Raw genomic sequence first — 17,575 nt, 5'->3', positions numbered from 1 at the left:
TACCTAATACTCAACAATATTTTATACCTATTGCCCTCAAAGATATTATGTGTAACAGACATTATGAAAGGTCTATTCTGATTGGCAGGCAAATTTTCCAACTATGTGGACATTTAACAACCAATAACAGTTAAAACTGTATTTGGTGCTCCTTATAGTCACTGCATCCACGCAAGGGAACATGTCTTCCCCCCCTCCCCAACTTGTATATAGGAGCAAAAGGAGGAGGTATTGTACAAAGCTCTTAATTAGAGCTGTTAGCTTATGTTACATCTATTTCCACAGAACCAGAATACTGGAGGGAGAGGGGACCAGTACAGGATGGCAAAGAAACAGGTGGTTTCCCAGACCCAATTTACAAAGTACTCTTACCTAGATTTTGGGGTGCAGACAAAAGTGCAGCTCCCTGCTGTAAGTGAGAATGCTTTGTAGGAAGTAGTGAGTTACAACTCCCTGGAACAAACAGAAGTTCACTGTTGGTTCCAGGGCAGAAGAGAATCTAGCTGCTGGCTAGAAGGCTGCAGCCAGTTTCCCCTAGCAACTGACCTCTCCTCTCTTCTAGCTTGTCCCTATTTTCAGAATGGGAGGGGGGATGGAGCAGAGGGAGCTCATTCTAGGGTTCCCCAGCCAGCACTGGAGGGTGAGTGTATTGGAGTCCCCACCCCCACCTCACTGGGGGGGGGGGGGCCTCCACTCCCTCTCCCCCCCCCATTCTGAAAACAGCAATTAGCTGGCAGACAGAAGTTACAGAAGACATCTGACCAATCATGCAATGAGGGCTCAGATTTTCATCTAATCAACCATTTTTGAAGCTGTCTGCAGCTGTGCACTTGTGTTTGGTCATGACTATAAACTGCTTTCTGTGGCCAGATCCAGCAAAAGTTATCACTTCTTGTCTGCACCCTTTGTTGTTAGGAACCATTTTTATCAAATGGAGCAAGTGGGGAAAAAAAAAAACCAAACCCACTACACCAAGAGTAAAACAATTCCCACTTCAAGATTTAGTGGTTGACTACCTGTTGCAATTTGCCAGTCCTTCAACTTAGAAATACAAAATTAAATATTTCCTCCTCTTTCCTGAGTGTAATAGAAAGGTAAACAGCTACTGTTCATATTAATGCAACTGTGTTGTATAGTCACAAAGTCAGAATCTGTGCCAATCAGATTCCTCCTTCCCTATGTATTCATACATATTTGCCCTGTACTCAACAATATGCAAGAATGTTACAGTCTTTAACAATGTGAACTGCATCATTATGCTAGCAATACAGTAATATTGGATATGTAGAATTTAGATATAGTGTATGAAAGTGGGTTTTGCAACAGTGTACTAGACCATTGCTCAACAGACATTTATGGTTCTCAAATGTTAGTTAGAAAATTTTTACATTCGATTTACAAATATGGAATTCAAATGCTCTTATCCTGTTTCTCTGAGTTCCCTGTTTTTAAAACAAAACAAAAACAAAAGCAAAACTATAAGTATTGAAGTCTTTCTGGATTCAAGACTTAAATGTTAAAAAAATTACTTCTACTCACTTTGTGAGTATTTGTTTCATTATCCTTTGTTACCCTGGGCTTGGGAATAAAGACATTTATATTAAAAAGTCTCCTTTTGTAAGTATAGAAGAAAACTGCATGATATGTTTCAAGTGATTATGATTCTTAAGCAGAAAAATGCATAGGGAGTGATTCAACAAGTAGCATGCTGCGTGATTGGTTAATTGTCTGAAAAATAAACACAATATCCAAGCAAAAAAGGTGAAGGTGATCAAATGGATGGAAAAGTTGAGCAGAATGTGAACACATACCTAGGGTCCCATCCCCAAATGTGTTTAGCACCTGAGTTGTGCCTTGATTAATCTTGGAAGAATCTGAGTGTCCTTCATTATCAAAAGCATCTGAAGTTTCTCCATTGGTAGCTACTTCTGAGTCTGGGATTATTCCATGTTTCTGTGGATAAGGGAAGGATATTTGAAAGTTTGGTGTACAGAAATACAATACAAATGGTAGAGCATTCTTGTACCTTAAAATTTTAAACAGAGGCTGCATTAACAAAAGCTTCCCAAAACTGACTGGTTCAGTAAAATTCGTTGAAACAGTTAGAACAGAGCAGGGTAGAATATATAAAATGTTTCCAAGATCAATATCTCTGGAATAATAAATTCCCAATTTTCTATTTTAGCACAAGAACAGAACTGATCAGATTTTTTTTTTAATGCATCTCTGTTGTCCAGCATCTGAAACATTCCTTAGACAACAGGTTTTAAACAGAAGTAACCTCTGAGCCCTTAAACTTACATGACAGCATACTGGAAACTCCTAGTTATCTCTTACAGGAGGAACAGCTGGTGAACAGATACTTGAGATGAATAAGAGCAACATCAGTATACAGCTCTTGCTGGGATTACAGAGCTGGAACTAGCTTTTCTGCTATGGGCACCAGGAGACATTGATTACAAAATTTCTTTACAACAAGAGGTTCTTCTCTTCTTACTGCATACCTTCAATTGTTCCTTCAGCATAACCACCTCCACTCTAAGGCCATCTCGCTCACTCCTTATGGAATCAAAGAACTCTTTCTGCCTTTCTAACGCCTGAGTTTTTACAGCACAAACACAGAGAAGGCAGGAAGACAAGAAGGGAGAAGAGACAAGTGAACAAGTAAAGGCAATATAAAGCAGGTTAACAATAAGAATGAGCAGGCTTTAGATGTTCAGAAATTAATGGAGCTGACATGCAGGGAGAAAATAAAGGAAAATGAACTGATTAAAGAGCTAAATTTATAAATGCAGATGTATCAAAATTTAAGAAATGCCTGGCTAAATTCAAGATTTCAAGCTTATGAGATCATACTTAAGACTTGGTTCTCAGTCTCCAACCCTAATTTTTCAATAGCTAGTCATAACATAAAGCAGCTAAAGACATATTTTCATTTATGACCAGATTTCTAGTTTTATCAGGTAAATCCTTATTTCCATGTCACATTTGTGTGGAGTATTATATTTGTATCAAAATACAAAAGAGATTTTAAAAAAGCTGACATGACATCTCTTAATAGCTTCCCTGGAATTCTTATATTCTATCATAGATGTAAGTAACATGGATAATTCTGACAAGTTACTCAACAGAACAGCTTCTTTTGAGTTTTAGGATGCCTCTTGTGCATATTTTACTACTGTGTATAACAAGCATAATGAATTCATGAAATTATGTTAGCAGTGGTGAATGCTAGCTTTTCTACATTTTATTTCAAATTATCAGAAATTACTACTGAACATCATCAAGGACAAATAACTTGCAAGTCCTCCCCCATGCGAACTCTCTCTGAGAAATGAGTTTTTCACTGCTCATCCCCAATTACACAACATAATTTACAGTTTCACTCCTGCAGAAAAAGTAACATTTAATAGGCCTGTGCAAGGCAGCAAGCATTCGCTTCGGATTCAGCTGATTCAGAAGGGCAGTGATTCGATTTGGAGATTCGAATCACTTTCCTCGCTGGATTCAGCCGAATAAGATCTGAAGATTTGGCCATAGACTAAACAGACAGCAGTCCTCACCACGCTGGACACAGCCGCGTCCAGCTGGTAAGTCTGTTGTGGTGGGCAGAGGCGGGAGGGAGGGACTGGAGATGGGACAAACTGCCCAGCCCGGGCTGGGGGGCACACGATACGGGTATGGCAGTGCTCGGAGCAGGGGCTATGCCATGCTACCACTTGCCTAGCTGAGGCAGGGGGCAGGATGCGGGTGCAGCTCATTCTGGGCGGAAGGGAACAAGCAGCAGCGGAGCATAGCCCACTGCTTGCCCAGCCACAGCAGGAGGGTGCAGGATGTGAGCATTGCCACCGATTGCCCAGCTGGGGGGGTGGGATGCAGGCGTGGCAGCACTGGACATGTGGGCTATGCCCCACTGCTGCTTGCCCAGCCAGGGCGGGGGGAGGCACAAGATTACGTGCCTGCATCCTGCCCTCCCTCCTGCCCCAGCTGGGCAAGCGGCAGTAGGGCATAGCCCCTGCTCACAGCACTGATGCGGGCGTGGCAGTGCTGGGAGTAGGGGCTATGCCCTGCTGCCACTTGCCCAGCCAGGGCAGGGGAATGCGATGTTGGTGTGGCTCGCTCCAGGCGGAAGGAGGCAAGTGACAACAGGCAACAGCCCCTGCTCCTAGTGCTGCCACGCCTGAATCCCACCCCCTCCCCCTGCTGAGCAAACAGCACCAACACCCGCATCCCGTGTACCCCCCACCCCCCTGAGCTGGGCAAGTGGTGGCAGGGTAGAGCCTCCGCTGATATGGGCGCAACAGCACAGGGAGTGGGGGCAAGCCACCCAGAGCAAGCCACGCCTGCATTGCCACCCCCCCCCCCAATCCTGGCTGGGCAAGCAGCAGCAGGGCATAGCCCCCACTCCCAGAGCTGCTGCGCTCACATCCCACCCCACTCCACCCACCTTCCCAAGTCCTGCACCCCCCTGCCCCAGCCTCAATCCCTCCCTTCCCCACACCCCTTCTCTTGTCCCTCTGACCACCACAACAGACTTACCATCTGGAGGCAGCTGTTTCCAGCGTGGTGAGGAATGCTGCCTGTTTAGTCTACGGTCGAATCTTTTCTGAATTGATTCAGAGGCTGCCCGTTTGATTTGGATCTTTTAATTGGTCTCCCAATTTGATTTGGGTTCGGAGATTCTGTTGCCAAAACAGGCCGAATCTCCTCCGAATTAAATTGACTACCGAAGCCTCACACATCCCTAACATTTAACTTATACAGGTGGGGAATAAAGAGGTGGAAATGTTCTTCCTAATAAATCTACAATCTATAAACAAATCTAGTGTTCCTTTACCATACTGCAGGTATGGCCTTAGTTAGTAATTAAAAACAAATTTGAATAAGCAAAAATATTTTATTCTGCAATGAAATCACATCATGAATAGCCTTCACTTTAATGAAGATCACTACATTGACATAAGCATGCATATTTCAGCACACTAAGAGAATTCTATGCAGTGTTCAACTCTGCAGGTCAGTGGGTCAGCGTTTTCTTGGTTTCTATCTTTTGAGTTAAATCCAAAATCCAATTTAAAGAGCGTATTTGACAAACTGCAGGTCATATAGTGAGATGGCCTTATTAAAAAAACCCTATTAAATAGACTATTTCATTCACGAGGATTTGCAGATGCAGAATTTACTAGCAAGGCACAGCACCAACTATAACAAATTTCAGATGTTGCATTAGAGTCCTACCCCTATTTTTTTGTCTTTCCACTCTACTGTCTCCTGAAGATCAGAAATTTCCCTGACACAGTTCTCCTGTTTCTGTTGTAGCTGTTGGATTTCCTGATGGGCAGGACCAAACAGGGAGACAGAAAGCAGATAAAGGATTAACCAGAAGAAAAGACTCAAGATTGTAGTGACACAAAGGAACAATTAAATGAGACATTAGGAGAATAAAAAAAGACTACCCACATGCCCAGCTCTGTAACTGGCCCACATACATCCCAACTGTTTTCCTTAAGAAAAGTTAAAACAGCTCCTGAAGTCTATCATACTGTGAACATCCAATCCCACCCAGCAGAAGGCAGGCATATACTAGGTTAGCAGAGCTATTTTGATTTCACTTTTATGCCAGTTGCCTATCCCTCTCCTATCTGGCAGGGGAAATACTATGACTACAATGGTGGCAGGGGAAATACCCTGACCAAGGTAATGCAATTAAAATGCCACTGTGTAGTTGAGGGTTGCACCTTTGTCTGCTTGCAGATAGAGCTCCCTATGAGAGCCTCACAGTCAGCTTCCCACTGGCCAGGTTCCAGTGGGAGGATCTATACTACATGCTAACTTTATGGAAATGGGAGACCCTTCCCTAACCTGCTCCTGTGGCCACATGGCAGAGGGCAAATCAAACTCAGGGACATCCGAACCCCAAGCTTCCAGGCTTGGGCCTGTATGTAGGATGCCCGCCAAAGGATTTGGAAGCATCTGAAGCCCCAGGTGGGGGTGGAAGAAGTTTGTGGGTATTATGGCCACATTTGATTCTTGAACGACTCATGGATTTGGAAATGATTTGGCTGATTTGAATTGGAACACAAAAAATGTTCCTTAAAAAAATTCTCTTAAAAGTACTGTCTCAGACAATAAATTTGTTCCTGGAAATTAAAAATAGTGCAAAATAAAAAAAAGTAATTATGAAATACTGTTATCTGTCCCAACGTTTTAAAAAAATGACTAATGGACTGACCTTATAGTATTTCTTCAGCAGCAAAATGTGAGGCAGTGAATAAGACTTTCCAATCCTCACAGAGCCTTCTATATTTTATCTTCTAGTTTGAAACACATGGGTCATGAAAGCCAGTAAACACAAGAAGAAATTACTTACTGCAAGCATTTCTTCTCTTTGCTTCAAGGCTTCTTTCATTTCTGTGAACTGAAACTGCAATACGCTATGAGCATGCCTTTCCCTCTCAAACTCCTGAAGACAGAAGAAATTAAGTTTATAAGCATGTTTTAGTGACTGGAAAAGTCTTTATTTTATGAAGAACAGAAGAAAGGAATTGCTAAACAAAACACTCCGCATAAGACTGTTCGGAATATTCTTTAAATTTGTTCTACAAGCTGCTCTAATTTATCATCTCTTATTTCAAACATCTATAATGCAGGAACAATAAATTAGATGCGACTCTTCGTATCTTTTATACACTATTGTATAATACAGTAGGCAGAGGATTTTGGTTTGTTTATTTTCTGTCAAAGCATGCAGTACTTAAAGTACTCCCAGGTCCTGCTGACCTCAGAGATGAATGATACAGAAAACAGTTAGGTTTTATTTCCTATGTAGGACTCTACCATTTGGCCAGTTCACTGTGAAATTTCAAACAAATATTTGCCTAGAGCCATACATGATGTTGGATGCACATCAACTAATCTTATTAGCCAAAGGGTACACTTCTGAAGTTAGCACAAGACTTATGAAAAATACCAAGTGGAAGTAAACTAACAGATACTCAATTAATGGCACTACTATCATTACCTGTTAATGCAGCATAAGTTCAAGCCACTGGTATAATATTTTCAATACTGAACCATATGAATATCTTAATTAAGAAGGCATACTACAATCTACCTGATGCCTGAAATTCTTCCTTTACACTAGAGGGGATAATGACCATCTTCCCTTTTGATAGGTTTTCATCTTCAATTAACCAAGCTTCTTTTCTTCAGTTAACTTTGTTTGCTGTCCCTGGGAATCTCTCTTCTCCAATTCCAAATCCCTGCTCACTGCTTTTAATCACAGTGGCACCTTCTTCCCTCAGACCTGATGAGGAATGCCTTGCATTTGATTATTTATCTAAATTTATTCCAACCCTGCAGCTGGTCTAATACAAGATATCACCCACAAAGATCCTTGCCTCTTGCATAATTCCTGAACCACTCCTACTACAACATCACTCTAACACCACCTTAAGATTTGCATCTCTCATTACACACTTAAGGCCTTTTGAACAAACTTCATATGACGTAACATTCTAGAAGAAAAAGATATTTTCAGAAGTTACTATCAATAAAACTTCTGAGTCAGAAATACGTTTTGGGTTTGTTGCAAGAATCATAATACGAACGAAGCGTATGATCTCTCTCATGAAAGATAAGATTCTTCACATACTGGAAGCTGCCTTACAAAAATGTGAACTTAACAGATGAAGACAGAAAAAGGCAGCAGGGACACCAATTATCATGTTATCTTGGTACTTAAAAAAAAAAGAAAAAAAAAGAAGATAATTTCAGTAGTAGTGCCATTGCTCCTCCCCGAGGATACTGTTCAGCTCTGACTTTCAGCTTTTCATGAAGGCTCTAGTGCTGTACATTTACCTTGCTTTTCTCTTCATATTGCCTCTTTGACTCTGCCAGTTGTTCTTCCAACTCTAACAGTGCATCTTTCAGGGTGTCTACTTGGTACATGAAATTTGTTTTCTCATTATCTAGTTGAGCATTGGACACCATAGCTTTCTTATATTTTTCTTCAACTTCTGCTAGGGAGTCCTGCAGAGAATGAATATATAATAATTATGTTAATTTGCAACTATAGTGAGATATAAAAAAAAATTAAAGAAAACATCTCTATCTTCTGAGCCACAACCTTTATTCAACAAGCTACAGAAGCCCTATAGCACATCTGTAATATCATTAAACCTAATTGTTGTAATCGTGTGCTTAAGTACTGTAATCAATTTTAAGACAAGGTATCCATCCATCCTCCATTTAGCAGGGAAAATGCCCCTCAGGCTCAGAATCAGGTGGGGGGGGGGGGGGCGTAGGTAATGACAAGCAGCTGCTGTGGTTTGGGCTACCTGGGGTCAGGGCTGCAGCCACAGCTGCTGCTTGCCCCTGCCTCTTTCCCAGCTCCCCACCAATGCACTCTCTGCTCCCCTGCTTGCCCCTCTTCCTCCCCCACCTTACCTGTGCTCCACACCAGCAGGCTCCATCCATGCTGCAGCCTGGACTAGGCAGGAGGCAGAAGTAGCAGGGAGGCAGACCCAAACAGGGGGCAAACTGCTTGACTTCCCCATACCACCTGCCATCCCCTTGCAAGCAGTGAGGAATTTATAAATTTTTCATTTATAGAATTTAATTAGAGGGAGTTGATCTCATATACAGGGTTGTCTTGAATTCGAGTAAATATGGTACTTTACTTAATTGGATCCAAGGGTTGGGGAAGAGTTATCTGCATTCTTTGCTCTTTCGCATTAGGGCACTGTGATGGCTTTTAAAAAAATACTGCAGCTGCTGAAACCAACACTAAACTTACACTTTTGATTAAAATTTTGCATCATACAAAACAAACCAGGTTTATCTCCCAAACTAACCTTGTGTGATCTTAATCTGCTCTACAAAAAAAGCCCAATGTCCTGCCAACTTGACAACTAAGACTGGTTAACTCCCAACCCGAAGATAAGAGTAATTCAGATAAACAGCAGCTATTCAGACTCATCTAACAACTCAAACAATGCTGAGGACCATTTTCCATGCTGCACTACAAGTCCCAACAGCAAGCATATGTGCAAGGGGAAAAAGGAGATATGTACATGTCTTTTATTTTTTAATTAAAAGAGGACCAAGAGTCCATCAATGTATAAAGTTTCATAATTAATAACACGAGCAGTGACGATACAATGTCATCTATTTCTAGCATTCCCATTCTGTTAGATTAATATCAGAACTGAACAAAGATCCACCAGAAATAAGAACACCGATATGCTTAAATCCTTGAGATTAGTTAGAAACAAAATACATGCTATTAGGAGTTTACAGAGAATTCAGAATCATATCAAGAGTCAGGAATGTCTTATTAGTATTATCTAATTCTATCACACCTTTTTCACAAAGCAAATGTTAATTCTCATTTTTTAAAACAGTCACTGCACTCACTGAAGATCAAGCCAAATCTATCCATTAATACATTTATCCTGTCAGGGCAGGATTTTATCTTGGTCTAGTCTCTTGTTGGTAACTTCTAAAGGAAGTTACTCCAGCTAGAAAAGAGGTTTTAATTAAAATACATATTCCATGTTCTATGGCAAAAACAAGCTCAGAAGTGAATAAGGAAAGTCAAACTTGTTGAGTCCTCAAAAACATGGGCGGAACTGCAACATTTCTACCCATGAGCAAATTATAAACGCACTCTATGGGTGCAAACAGACATAGCCCTTGTGCTTCAATAAAATGTTTTATAGCTGCATAATTTGCAAGTGAACAGATGTTGCTATCCCTTGTCATGCTCCAACTGTCCCAAAACGCTTGTGAGATCAATGTAGTCACTGCTTGTGATGCCTTATAAAGGAGGAAGTCTCAGTTTCTTTGCAGGGGATTCCCGGGGCATAAATTTCATGCTGCTGCACCCTAAATCTGCTGAGGGACATGCAGGGCATGTTTCAAGATACTTTGCTCAACCCTGTCAAGGGATTCATAGGGTGTGTGTCTGCAATTTGGGAGAATCTCCTGCTTACATGGGCTAGCACAGGGCGTGGTGTGGAACACATGGCTCAGGAATCCTCTGCAGGTGAGGCAATGGCCATGGGGTTCAGACATGTCCAATATTGGGGTGTAGCACCCAAGGCAAGATCAGGCCCCTGAAGTCCCAGGGGTGGCAGGGACTCAATCCTGTGGGACATCAACCCTGGAGACATTGGTTTCTGCTGATCTATTGGTTCAGCTGTGCTGGGAGACATCCCAGTACACCTGATGCCACAACAACAACAACAACAACAGACACCTTTCTGTAGTGTAAGGGACCCTAATTACAAAATTCTAGGCAACTGTTTCTGACATGCAATATCTACAATTTTACATTCAGTCAGAGAAAAAAGGCTTTTAAAGGGCACAAACTGGCTTTTCACATTTGCAGGGCACTTGGGATGCCAGGAATTCCACATCTTGTGTCCTTGAGCGGAGGAGTGGAAACATAAGTTTTAGTTTATGAACAATGCTAACATGCACTACATTATCAGCTCAAGTGTGCCAAGGTCTAATAAAATATCTTGCAAGCTTGCTATTTTCAGAAGTGGAGCCAGTGTCACTGATCACAATGTGCAGTGTCAAATCAATAGTTATGTGTTGTACCAAAATCCAGTGTGCGCGTTAATATTTATAAGTATTCCTTCCATGCAACTGCTAGGAAACTTTGCCTATTCCATCGGGACATTCCATAAGGGCTACTTTTACACTCTTGATATTTGATAGATGCTTCCCTGGCATACACAGTTTATTAACTCTATACTAGGATTCATTATCAGGTCTCTTAAGATCCACTGAACTCCCAACATACCATGGCATTGAAGGCCAAAGGTTGGCTACATGCTCAATAATCGGTGTTTACTTTTATTTTGTTTTTTGACCAATATCTTCTTGCACATGTTTTTTACTGTTCCATAATAAGCTGATTAGTTTTTTTAGATGGTAAACTTTGGATGCAGAATTACAATATCAACGAAGTTTGATATCTTCAAGACAACAAAATACAAGACATGCAATAGAAATTAGTGGCTTTTTTCTACAGCAGTTAATGATTTAGATGCATTTCACCAGAATTATTCAAAGAAAGGATTCACTGGACTTTAAAGCAGGCTGTATATTTTCCCCACAGATTAAATGCTTTTCAGACCATTCAGAGCATTCAGAAGAAAAGCATGCACATTACATTCTAGTTATCATTCTCACTGTGCCTCTCTGAAAGTTTAGCTTGTGTTAATTATCAAACATTCAGTCTGCAATAAACTGGTACCTTCATTTCTTTCAATCCCTGCATGTATTTGCCTTCTACATCCTGAATCTGGTCCTTTAACTCATTGATCTCCTGAGGGAAATGGTAAGAAAAGGTGAATGATGTCAAGAAAACTAATGGGCAAATTTAGAGCTGAGAGAGAAGTCGGGTCAGAATTTACATTTACAGATAAGCTTCCACTTCATTTTGAATTTTCTAATCTTTATAGTAAACATGCTCAGAGGCTTTTCAGCCAATCACCTTGCCATTCACCTGTCTTAATAATTTGAAAAAATGAGATGATTAAAAAAAAGGATGGCCTTTTGTTTAAAGAACTGACTGTTACCTAGACTGGTTTCCAATTCTCCAGCAGGCAAATAACCTACTCGATCTGCCTTAACTCCCCATCCGTAACTGAGAAATACTATTTCCCTCCTAGCACTCAACAAGGGCGTCCCAAAGATGAATTTGCCGGATGTGCAGTGCCCAGTCTGTGTGCAGCCTGGATTTGCTGGGGGGGCCCAATCTGGCATCTGGGGCAGGCCCTGTTGGCACCATCCAGCTGCACGGAGGAAGGAGTGGGGCAACCTAGCCCCATGGGTGGGAGGGAGCATGGCCTGGCCCTAAAATGGTACCCTGGGAGGAGGGGGGATAGCCTAGTCCCAAACTGGTCCCATGAGGGGGCAGGAAAGCAGGTGTGGCCTGGCCCCAACCAGCCATGCAGGGCTTGGGAATTTGGCAGCAGGGGAGGGTAGTCATATTAATGGCCACCACTCCCCCACCACCAAATTTCCTGACCTGTGGGGAGCCCCGTGGGCCAGATATGTTGGCTCCACATGCTGCATATGGCCCACAGGCCAGAAGCTAAGCACCCCTGATGTAAGCTTCTCAGATACTGGGTGACAACTGTCATAGAAAGCCCAAGAAACAAAAACAGCAGGCCTAGGAGGCATGGATAAATATTGCAGGGGAAAAAGATTAAAAAGCTAATTAAATTATGAGACCACTTAAACACTATTCTCTCTCTGGTCACCTTCAAATTACTATATTTTATTCTTGTTTCTTATTCCATTACTTGGACTAGCTTTTACAACTAGTGTATGCCTCAATGGGTTAACTGCTTTGTTTATCCCTTTTGATCTCTTCAACCTATCTTCACCTCTTGCAACAGTGCCCCCCCCCCCCCTTTTCCTCACCCTGTCCCTATTTTTGTATTAATATTATTTTATTCCTTTCTATTTAGGACTCCTCCTCTCTGCAAGTCAATTCATAGCATCTGATGAAGGAAACTGTTGCCTACAAAATCTTGTCTTTCTGAACAATTATTCTCTTAGGTGCCCCACACCCAGTACTGCCTGACTTCAGACTAATATAGCTAAGCCACCTCTCGCTCTCTCTTTTACTTGTTTTACAGTTCTGGCATCAGGACAAAACTATTTGGATTAGCTTTTACAGTCCAGATAATTTTAATAATGGTAACTTCAGAACACAAAATTAGAAATAGAGAGGTTTTAGTAGACCACATGTTCCGTTTCCCATCAACCACTTTAAGACGATAAATATTTAAGAAGGACTTTTCTATACAATAATTCTGTGCTCTGAAGGCCATCTCATTTATAATTTAATAATGGTAGAAATATTGGCCTAAGTAGACATTTGCTGTTTTTTAAACATTTTCAACTTTCTTATCCCAATCTTTATTATTCATATGAGAAACATCACACTGCAAAACTATTTTATAGAAAGCTGTACAAAACACAAATGTAACATTTCTTACATCATTTCAAGCCTGTCATTACTATGTTTTATTGGATCAGTTTCTTGCCGTCGTAGATTTTTAATGCCAGATGGAAACTTTAAGACCATTTAGTCTGCTCTCCTGTATGAGGCAGGCCAGTGTATTTTCACTTGCCTCAAGATCTTAGGTTCTGATTGGATAATGCACATCTTTAGGAAAGATATGCACTGTTTTTCAAATATTAAAACTATTTGACGATTTAAAAACTAGCCAATCAACTGGAACCAGACAGATTGGTTACTTTCCAATGTGGAATTAAACAGGCTTGCATCTTCTAGTCCTGCATGGGGTGGTTTTGGTATCCCATGTCAATACTAATTTGCTTGTGTAAATTCCCATCACCTGTTAAGGAAATAAATGCCTCTGCTTTTAAACAACTCTACTGCTTGCATAGTAGAAAAAAAAAGCATGAAGACAGACAGACTGAGTAGAATGTGTGTTCCAGCAAGTGACAGATCCCAGAAATAACTTGTTTTATAAAAGTTTCTTACCTTAATTTCTCTAATGGATGCTTCTGTATCAGCTGAGATAGAGGTATCTCCGCTGCCTCTCCGGGAGGAAGTTCCACCCAGAGAGGCGAGTGTAGCTGCTGATAAGCTTGACACAGTACGAGCTCCCTAAAAATATACACAGTTAAAATACAATAGTTATGAAACATTTTTAAACATAAAAAATGAATATATATCAATTCTCAGAGTGCGATTCACTTATTTTTAGGTGGAGAGAACAAACTGCTATAATTATCTTTCTGGAACCATTAAAAAAAAGTCATGTTCAGCAATAGCAAATATATCATCTGGAAGATACACCAGGCATTGTGCTTCAGTGATGCACAAAAGTTTGGATGTACAAATTTTACATCCTGCTGGTTTCATAAGGTTGTGATACAGTATAGTTACTAGAACACAGTCTTTTATTCTGAGGTCAGCTGTTCAAATTTGGGCCCAGATGGAAATGACTGACAGCAATTACCATCACTTTGCCATTTGGAGACTTACAGGAAACATGTCTGTAGCTTTTACTTCTGTTAACAAACAGACATGAATCCATGTGAAGCAATTATAATTTGGCACTTCTGATATCGGTCCTAGGGGGCCAGTATTTGAATACAGAGGCTTAAGTTCCATAGGGAGCTTAAGTTCCATAGAAGGGTGGTAAACTGGGAAACATGTACTTCCACTGAATTGATTCTATAATATTAACAGGTTTTACGGTTAGAGAGGACTATTAGATCGTATAATGCTATCACATGACACAGAAGTGCACACTACCTGTGCCTAACTAAAGCAAAACCTTTCAAGGCGGCACCCTATTGTGATAGGACAATATCAGGGGACTGAGAATTCACCACTCCACTTCCCTTGGTTTTCTCAGCTAGTTAAATATTCTCATTTAAAATTGTGCCTTACTTCTAATTTGAGTTTGTCTGATTTCAGTTTCCAACCACTGGTTTTCCGTTAGATTAAAGGGGCTTTTAGTGTGTGGTTCTCTCTCTCCATGAAGATATTTATACACTACAATTAAAGTCACCTCTCAAACCTTTTTTTTGAAAAGCTAAATAAACTTAACTTTATAAGACTCTCATTCTACAGTACTTAGTCATTTTGTGTCCCTTTTCTAAAGAATCTAAGCAGTGCCACACTTGGTCAGACAAATGGTCCATCTAACCCAGTGTCCTGTCTCTGACAGAGGCTGCTAGAGGAAGAGGACTGAAACAGAGATAGAGTAAATCATATTCATAACTCTCCCTGGCATCCACTATTGTTGGTCTAGAGATGCCAGAGAAGAAATATCTTCAACCATTCTGTTCAATAACCATTAATAGATCTATTATCCATACATTTATCTAGTCCTTTTTTCAACCTGGTTATGCTATCTGCCTCTACCACCTCCTGTGGCAATGACTTCCACAAGTTAACTGTGTTGTACAAAAAAGGTCTCTCTGTTGTTAGGTTTAAACCTGTCTCCTACTAATTTCAGTAGGTGCCCCCTAGTCCTAGTATTCAGGGACTTGAACAGTTCCCTGTTTACTAGGTCCACACCCTTCATGATTTTACAGATCTCTATCATATTCCCCCCCTCAGCCTTCTTTCTTCCAAACTGAAGAGTTCTGGTCTTTACAGTCTTCCTTGGTATGGCAACTATTCCAGGTCCCTTATCATTTTGGTTACCCTTCTCTGTACCTTTCCTAATTCTACTACATCTTTTTTGAGATGTGAGGACCAGAACTGTACACAGTATTCAAGATGTGGGCACATCCCGGATTGGCATGATGTTCTCCTTTTTGTTTTCAATTCTTAATGACGTCTTAATGATGTTGTTTTCAATTCTTAATGATGTCCAACATTTTATTGGCTTTTTTGGTCACTGCTGCACACTAAGCTGACTTTTTAGAGAACTAAGTACAAATGACTCCAAGGTCTCTTTCCTGAGTCATAACAGCTGGTTCCCAGGTGCATTACCCCTGCACTTGTTGACAACAATGTTCATCTGCCAATTTTTTTGCCCACTCACTAAGTTTGGTGAGATCTTTCTGCAGCTCCCGTCAGTCAGCTTATGACTTAGCTACCCAGAATTGTTGGGTATCATCTGCAAACTTGCTCACTGTGCACTCCCATTTCCAGGTCATTGGTGAAAATACTGAACAAAATTCAGCCCAGCACAGATCGCTGCAAGACCCTATTTTGACCTCCCTCCAACCTGAAGAGTGATCATTTAGCCCCATCTTTTGCTACCTATCTTTTAACCACCTCTCAATCCATAAAAGAATCTTCCCTCCAATCCTGTGGCAACAGTTTTTTTAAAAAGCCTTTGGTGAAGGACCTCATCAAAAGCTTTTTGGAAGTCCAAATATATTTTGTCAGCTGATCCCCCTTGTTCAAGTGTTGTTAATACCCTCAGAGAACTCCAGCAGACTAGTGGGACAGGATTTACCTTTACAATAACCATGCTGATTCTTCCACAGCAAACCATATTTGTCCACGTGATTGCTTATTTTGTTCTTTATTACAGATTCTACCAACTTGCCAAGGATGGAAGCGAGACTCTTTGCACTGTATAGACAGGATCACTTCCGCACTAATTTTTGAACAGCTCTGTTAAAATGTGGCACAAGAGCTGGATGCAGAACTCATATCAGTTTTTCCTACCACTCATGCAGGCCACACAGAAATCGAGGTCACTCCCTACTACTCTGTACACCCAAGAACTGCAATAACCTTCTCTACCAGAGCACTGCACTGGAAGCCTAGGTAGGGTCCCTTGTCTCCTATGCCCCTGCAATAGAGCAAATTACTCCCAATACTAATAGAAATTGGGTGGGGTAACTAATAAAAGCCAAAGAACTGTATTCTCATGGCTGCACCTGGTCACAGGCAGTTAATAGGGTCAGCAGGTACACCAGCTGAGGACTTGGCTTTCCTTTAATAAATGAGTTAGGAAAAGAATTAGGAGGTGGGAATGGGGGAATAAGCCCAGTTACAAGGAGAAAGAAAGCCTGCTCCTGGTACAGGCTCAGGAGCTTCATGAGGGCCCAAGGAGAACTCTACAGAAGACCTGTTCTGAAAGGAACTTGGACATCTGCCCAGGAGGGACTCAAAGTCTGAACCTGGGTTAAGAGGGTGATGTATAAACTGAATTTTCCTTGGAGTTTTTTCTGAGGGTAGCTGATGCTCAGGGGCTTTAAGGAGAAGCCCAGGATCTCATAACTCAGAGAGATGAGACGAATCAAGAAGATGACCAGATATGGTATTGAGAACCAGTATTGAGACAGACTATTTGTTTGGAACTGTATTTGCCTTGTTTGAAATTTTGCTGCTAACAAGTTCCTCAGAAACAGTGGGATGAAATGTGATCTGGCTGGAGAACCGCAAGAGGCAGACAGATGACTGCACAGGCAGGTTAGCAATCAAGAAAGGGTGCTGGACAAAGGCAATAAACCTCTCTGTCAAGTTAGAGAGTGGGCCAGCTGGCAGGTACTTTACCACACCCCCCCAAGTCTTTTTCAAAGAGATTGTTTTCAGGTATATAGTCCCCCATTCTCTATGTCTGGCCCGTACTCTTGGTTCCTTGCAGACCTTGAATTTAGCTTATTAGCTGAGCATGTTAGCTGAATGGGTCCAGTTTATCAAGTAACCCAGATCAATCTGTATGAGTGCCCTACTATTATCCATCATTCCATTAATCTGTCTCTGCAAATTCTAATCAGCAGTGATTTTATATAAAAAAAAACCCCAACACTGAATGGTATTGGGCCTAACACTTATCCGAAATTCTAAAGAGAAGCACTCCTGTTTAATGTTGACTTCCTCATTGACAAATGCTTCTTGAGACCAATTATCCAGTTCTTAATCTATTTAGTGGGCGCTTTATTGATATTGTACAATATTTTGAATAGTCTTGCAATCAGTGTTACATGATGAGAAGTCAAGTTTCTTACAAAAGTGTACTGCCTCTGTGCTATAATCAACCAAACTTTCCATCCTTGTATTTCTGTATCTATAAAAAAACATCAAAAAGGAGAAAGTTTC

At 41.1% G+C, this 17,575-nt stretch overlaps 1 protein-coding gene across 8 annotated transcripts in view; it reads right to left on the bottom strand.

Moving 5' to 3' along the window:
* Positions 1-17,575, bottom strand: part of LRRFIP1 (LRR binding FLII interacting protein 1) — a 185,788-nt gene that overhangs the window by 18,555 nt on the left and 149,658 nt on the right. For 3 of the 8 annotated variants that reach the window (XM_059727186.1, XM_019492092.2, XM_014594266.3), the window contains 7 exons: positions 13,538-13,663; positions 11,270-11,341; positions 7,861-8,031; positions 6,371-6,463; positions 5,239-5,331; positions 2,505-2,597; positions 1,812-1,953 (listed from right to left, as the gene is read on the bottom strand). In XM_059727186.1, coding sequence (XP_059583169.1) covers positions 1,812-1,953; positions 2,505-2,597; positions 5,239-5,331; positions 6,371-6,463; positions 7,861-8,031; positions 11,270-11,341; positions 13,538-13,663 — 790 coding nt within the window. The remainder of the gene's footprint in view (positions 1-1,811; positions 1,954-2,504; positions 2,598-5,238; positions 5,332-6,370; positions 6,464-7,860; positions 8,032-11,269; positions 11,342-13,537; positions 13,664-17,575) is intronic. The other 5 variants (XM_006274377.4, XM_006274379.4, XM_059727182.1 and 2 more) reach the window with 4 other exon arrangements.

Source organism: Alligator mississippiensis, chromosome 4 (assembly GCF_030867095.1).
Source record: "Alligator mississippiensis isolate rAllMis1 chromosome 4, rAllMis1, whole genome shotgun sequence".
Classification (NCBI taxonomy): Eukaryota; Metazoa; Chordata; order Crocodylia; family Alligatoridae; genus Alligator; species Alligator mississippiensis.
This window is presented reverse-complemented; position numbering and strand designations above follow the sequence as displayed.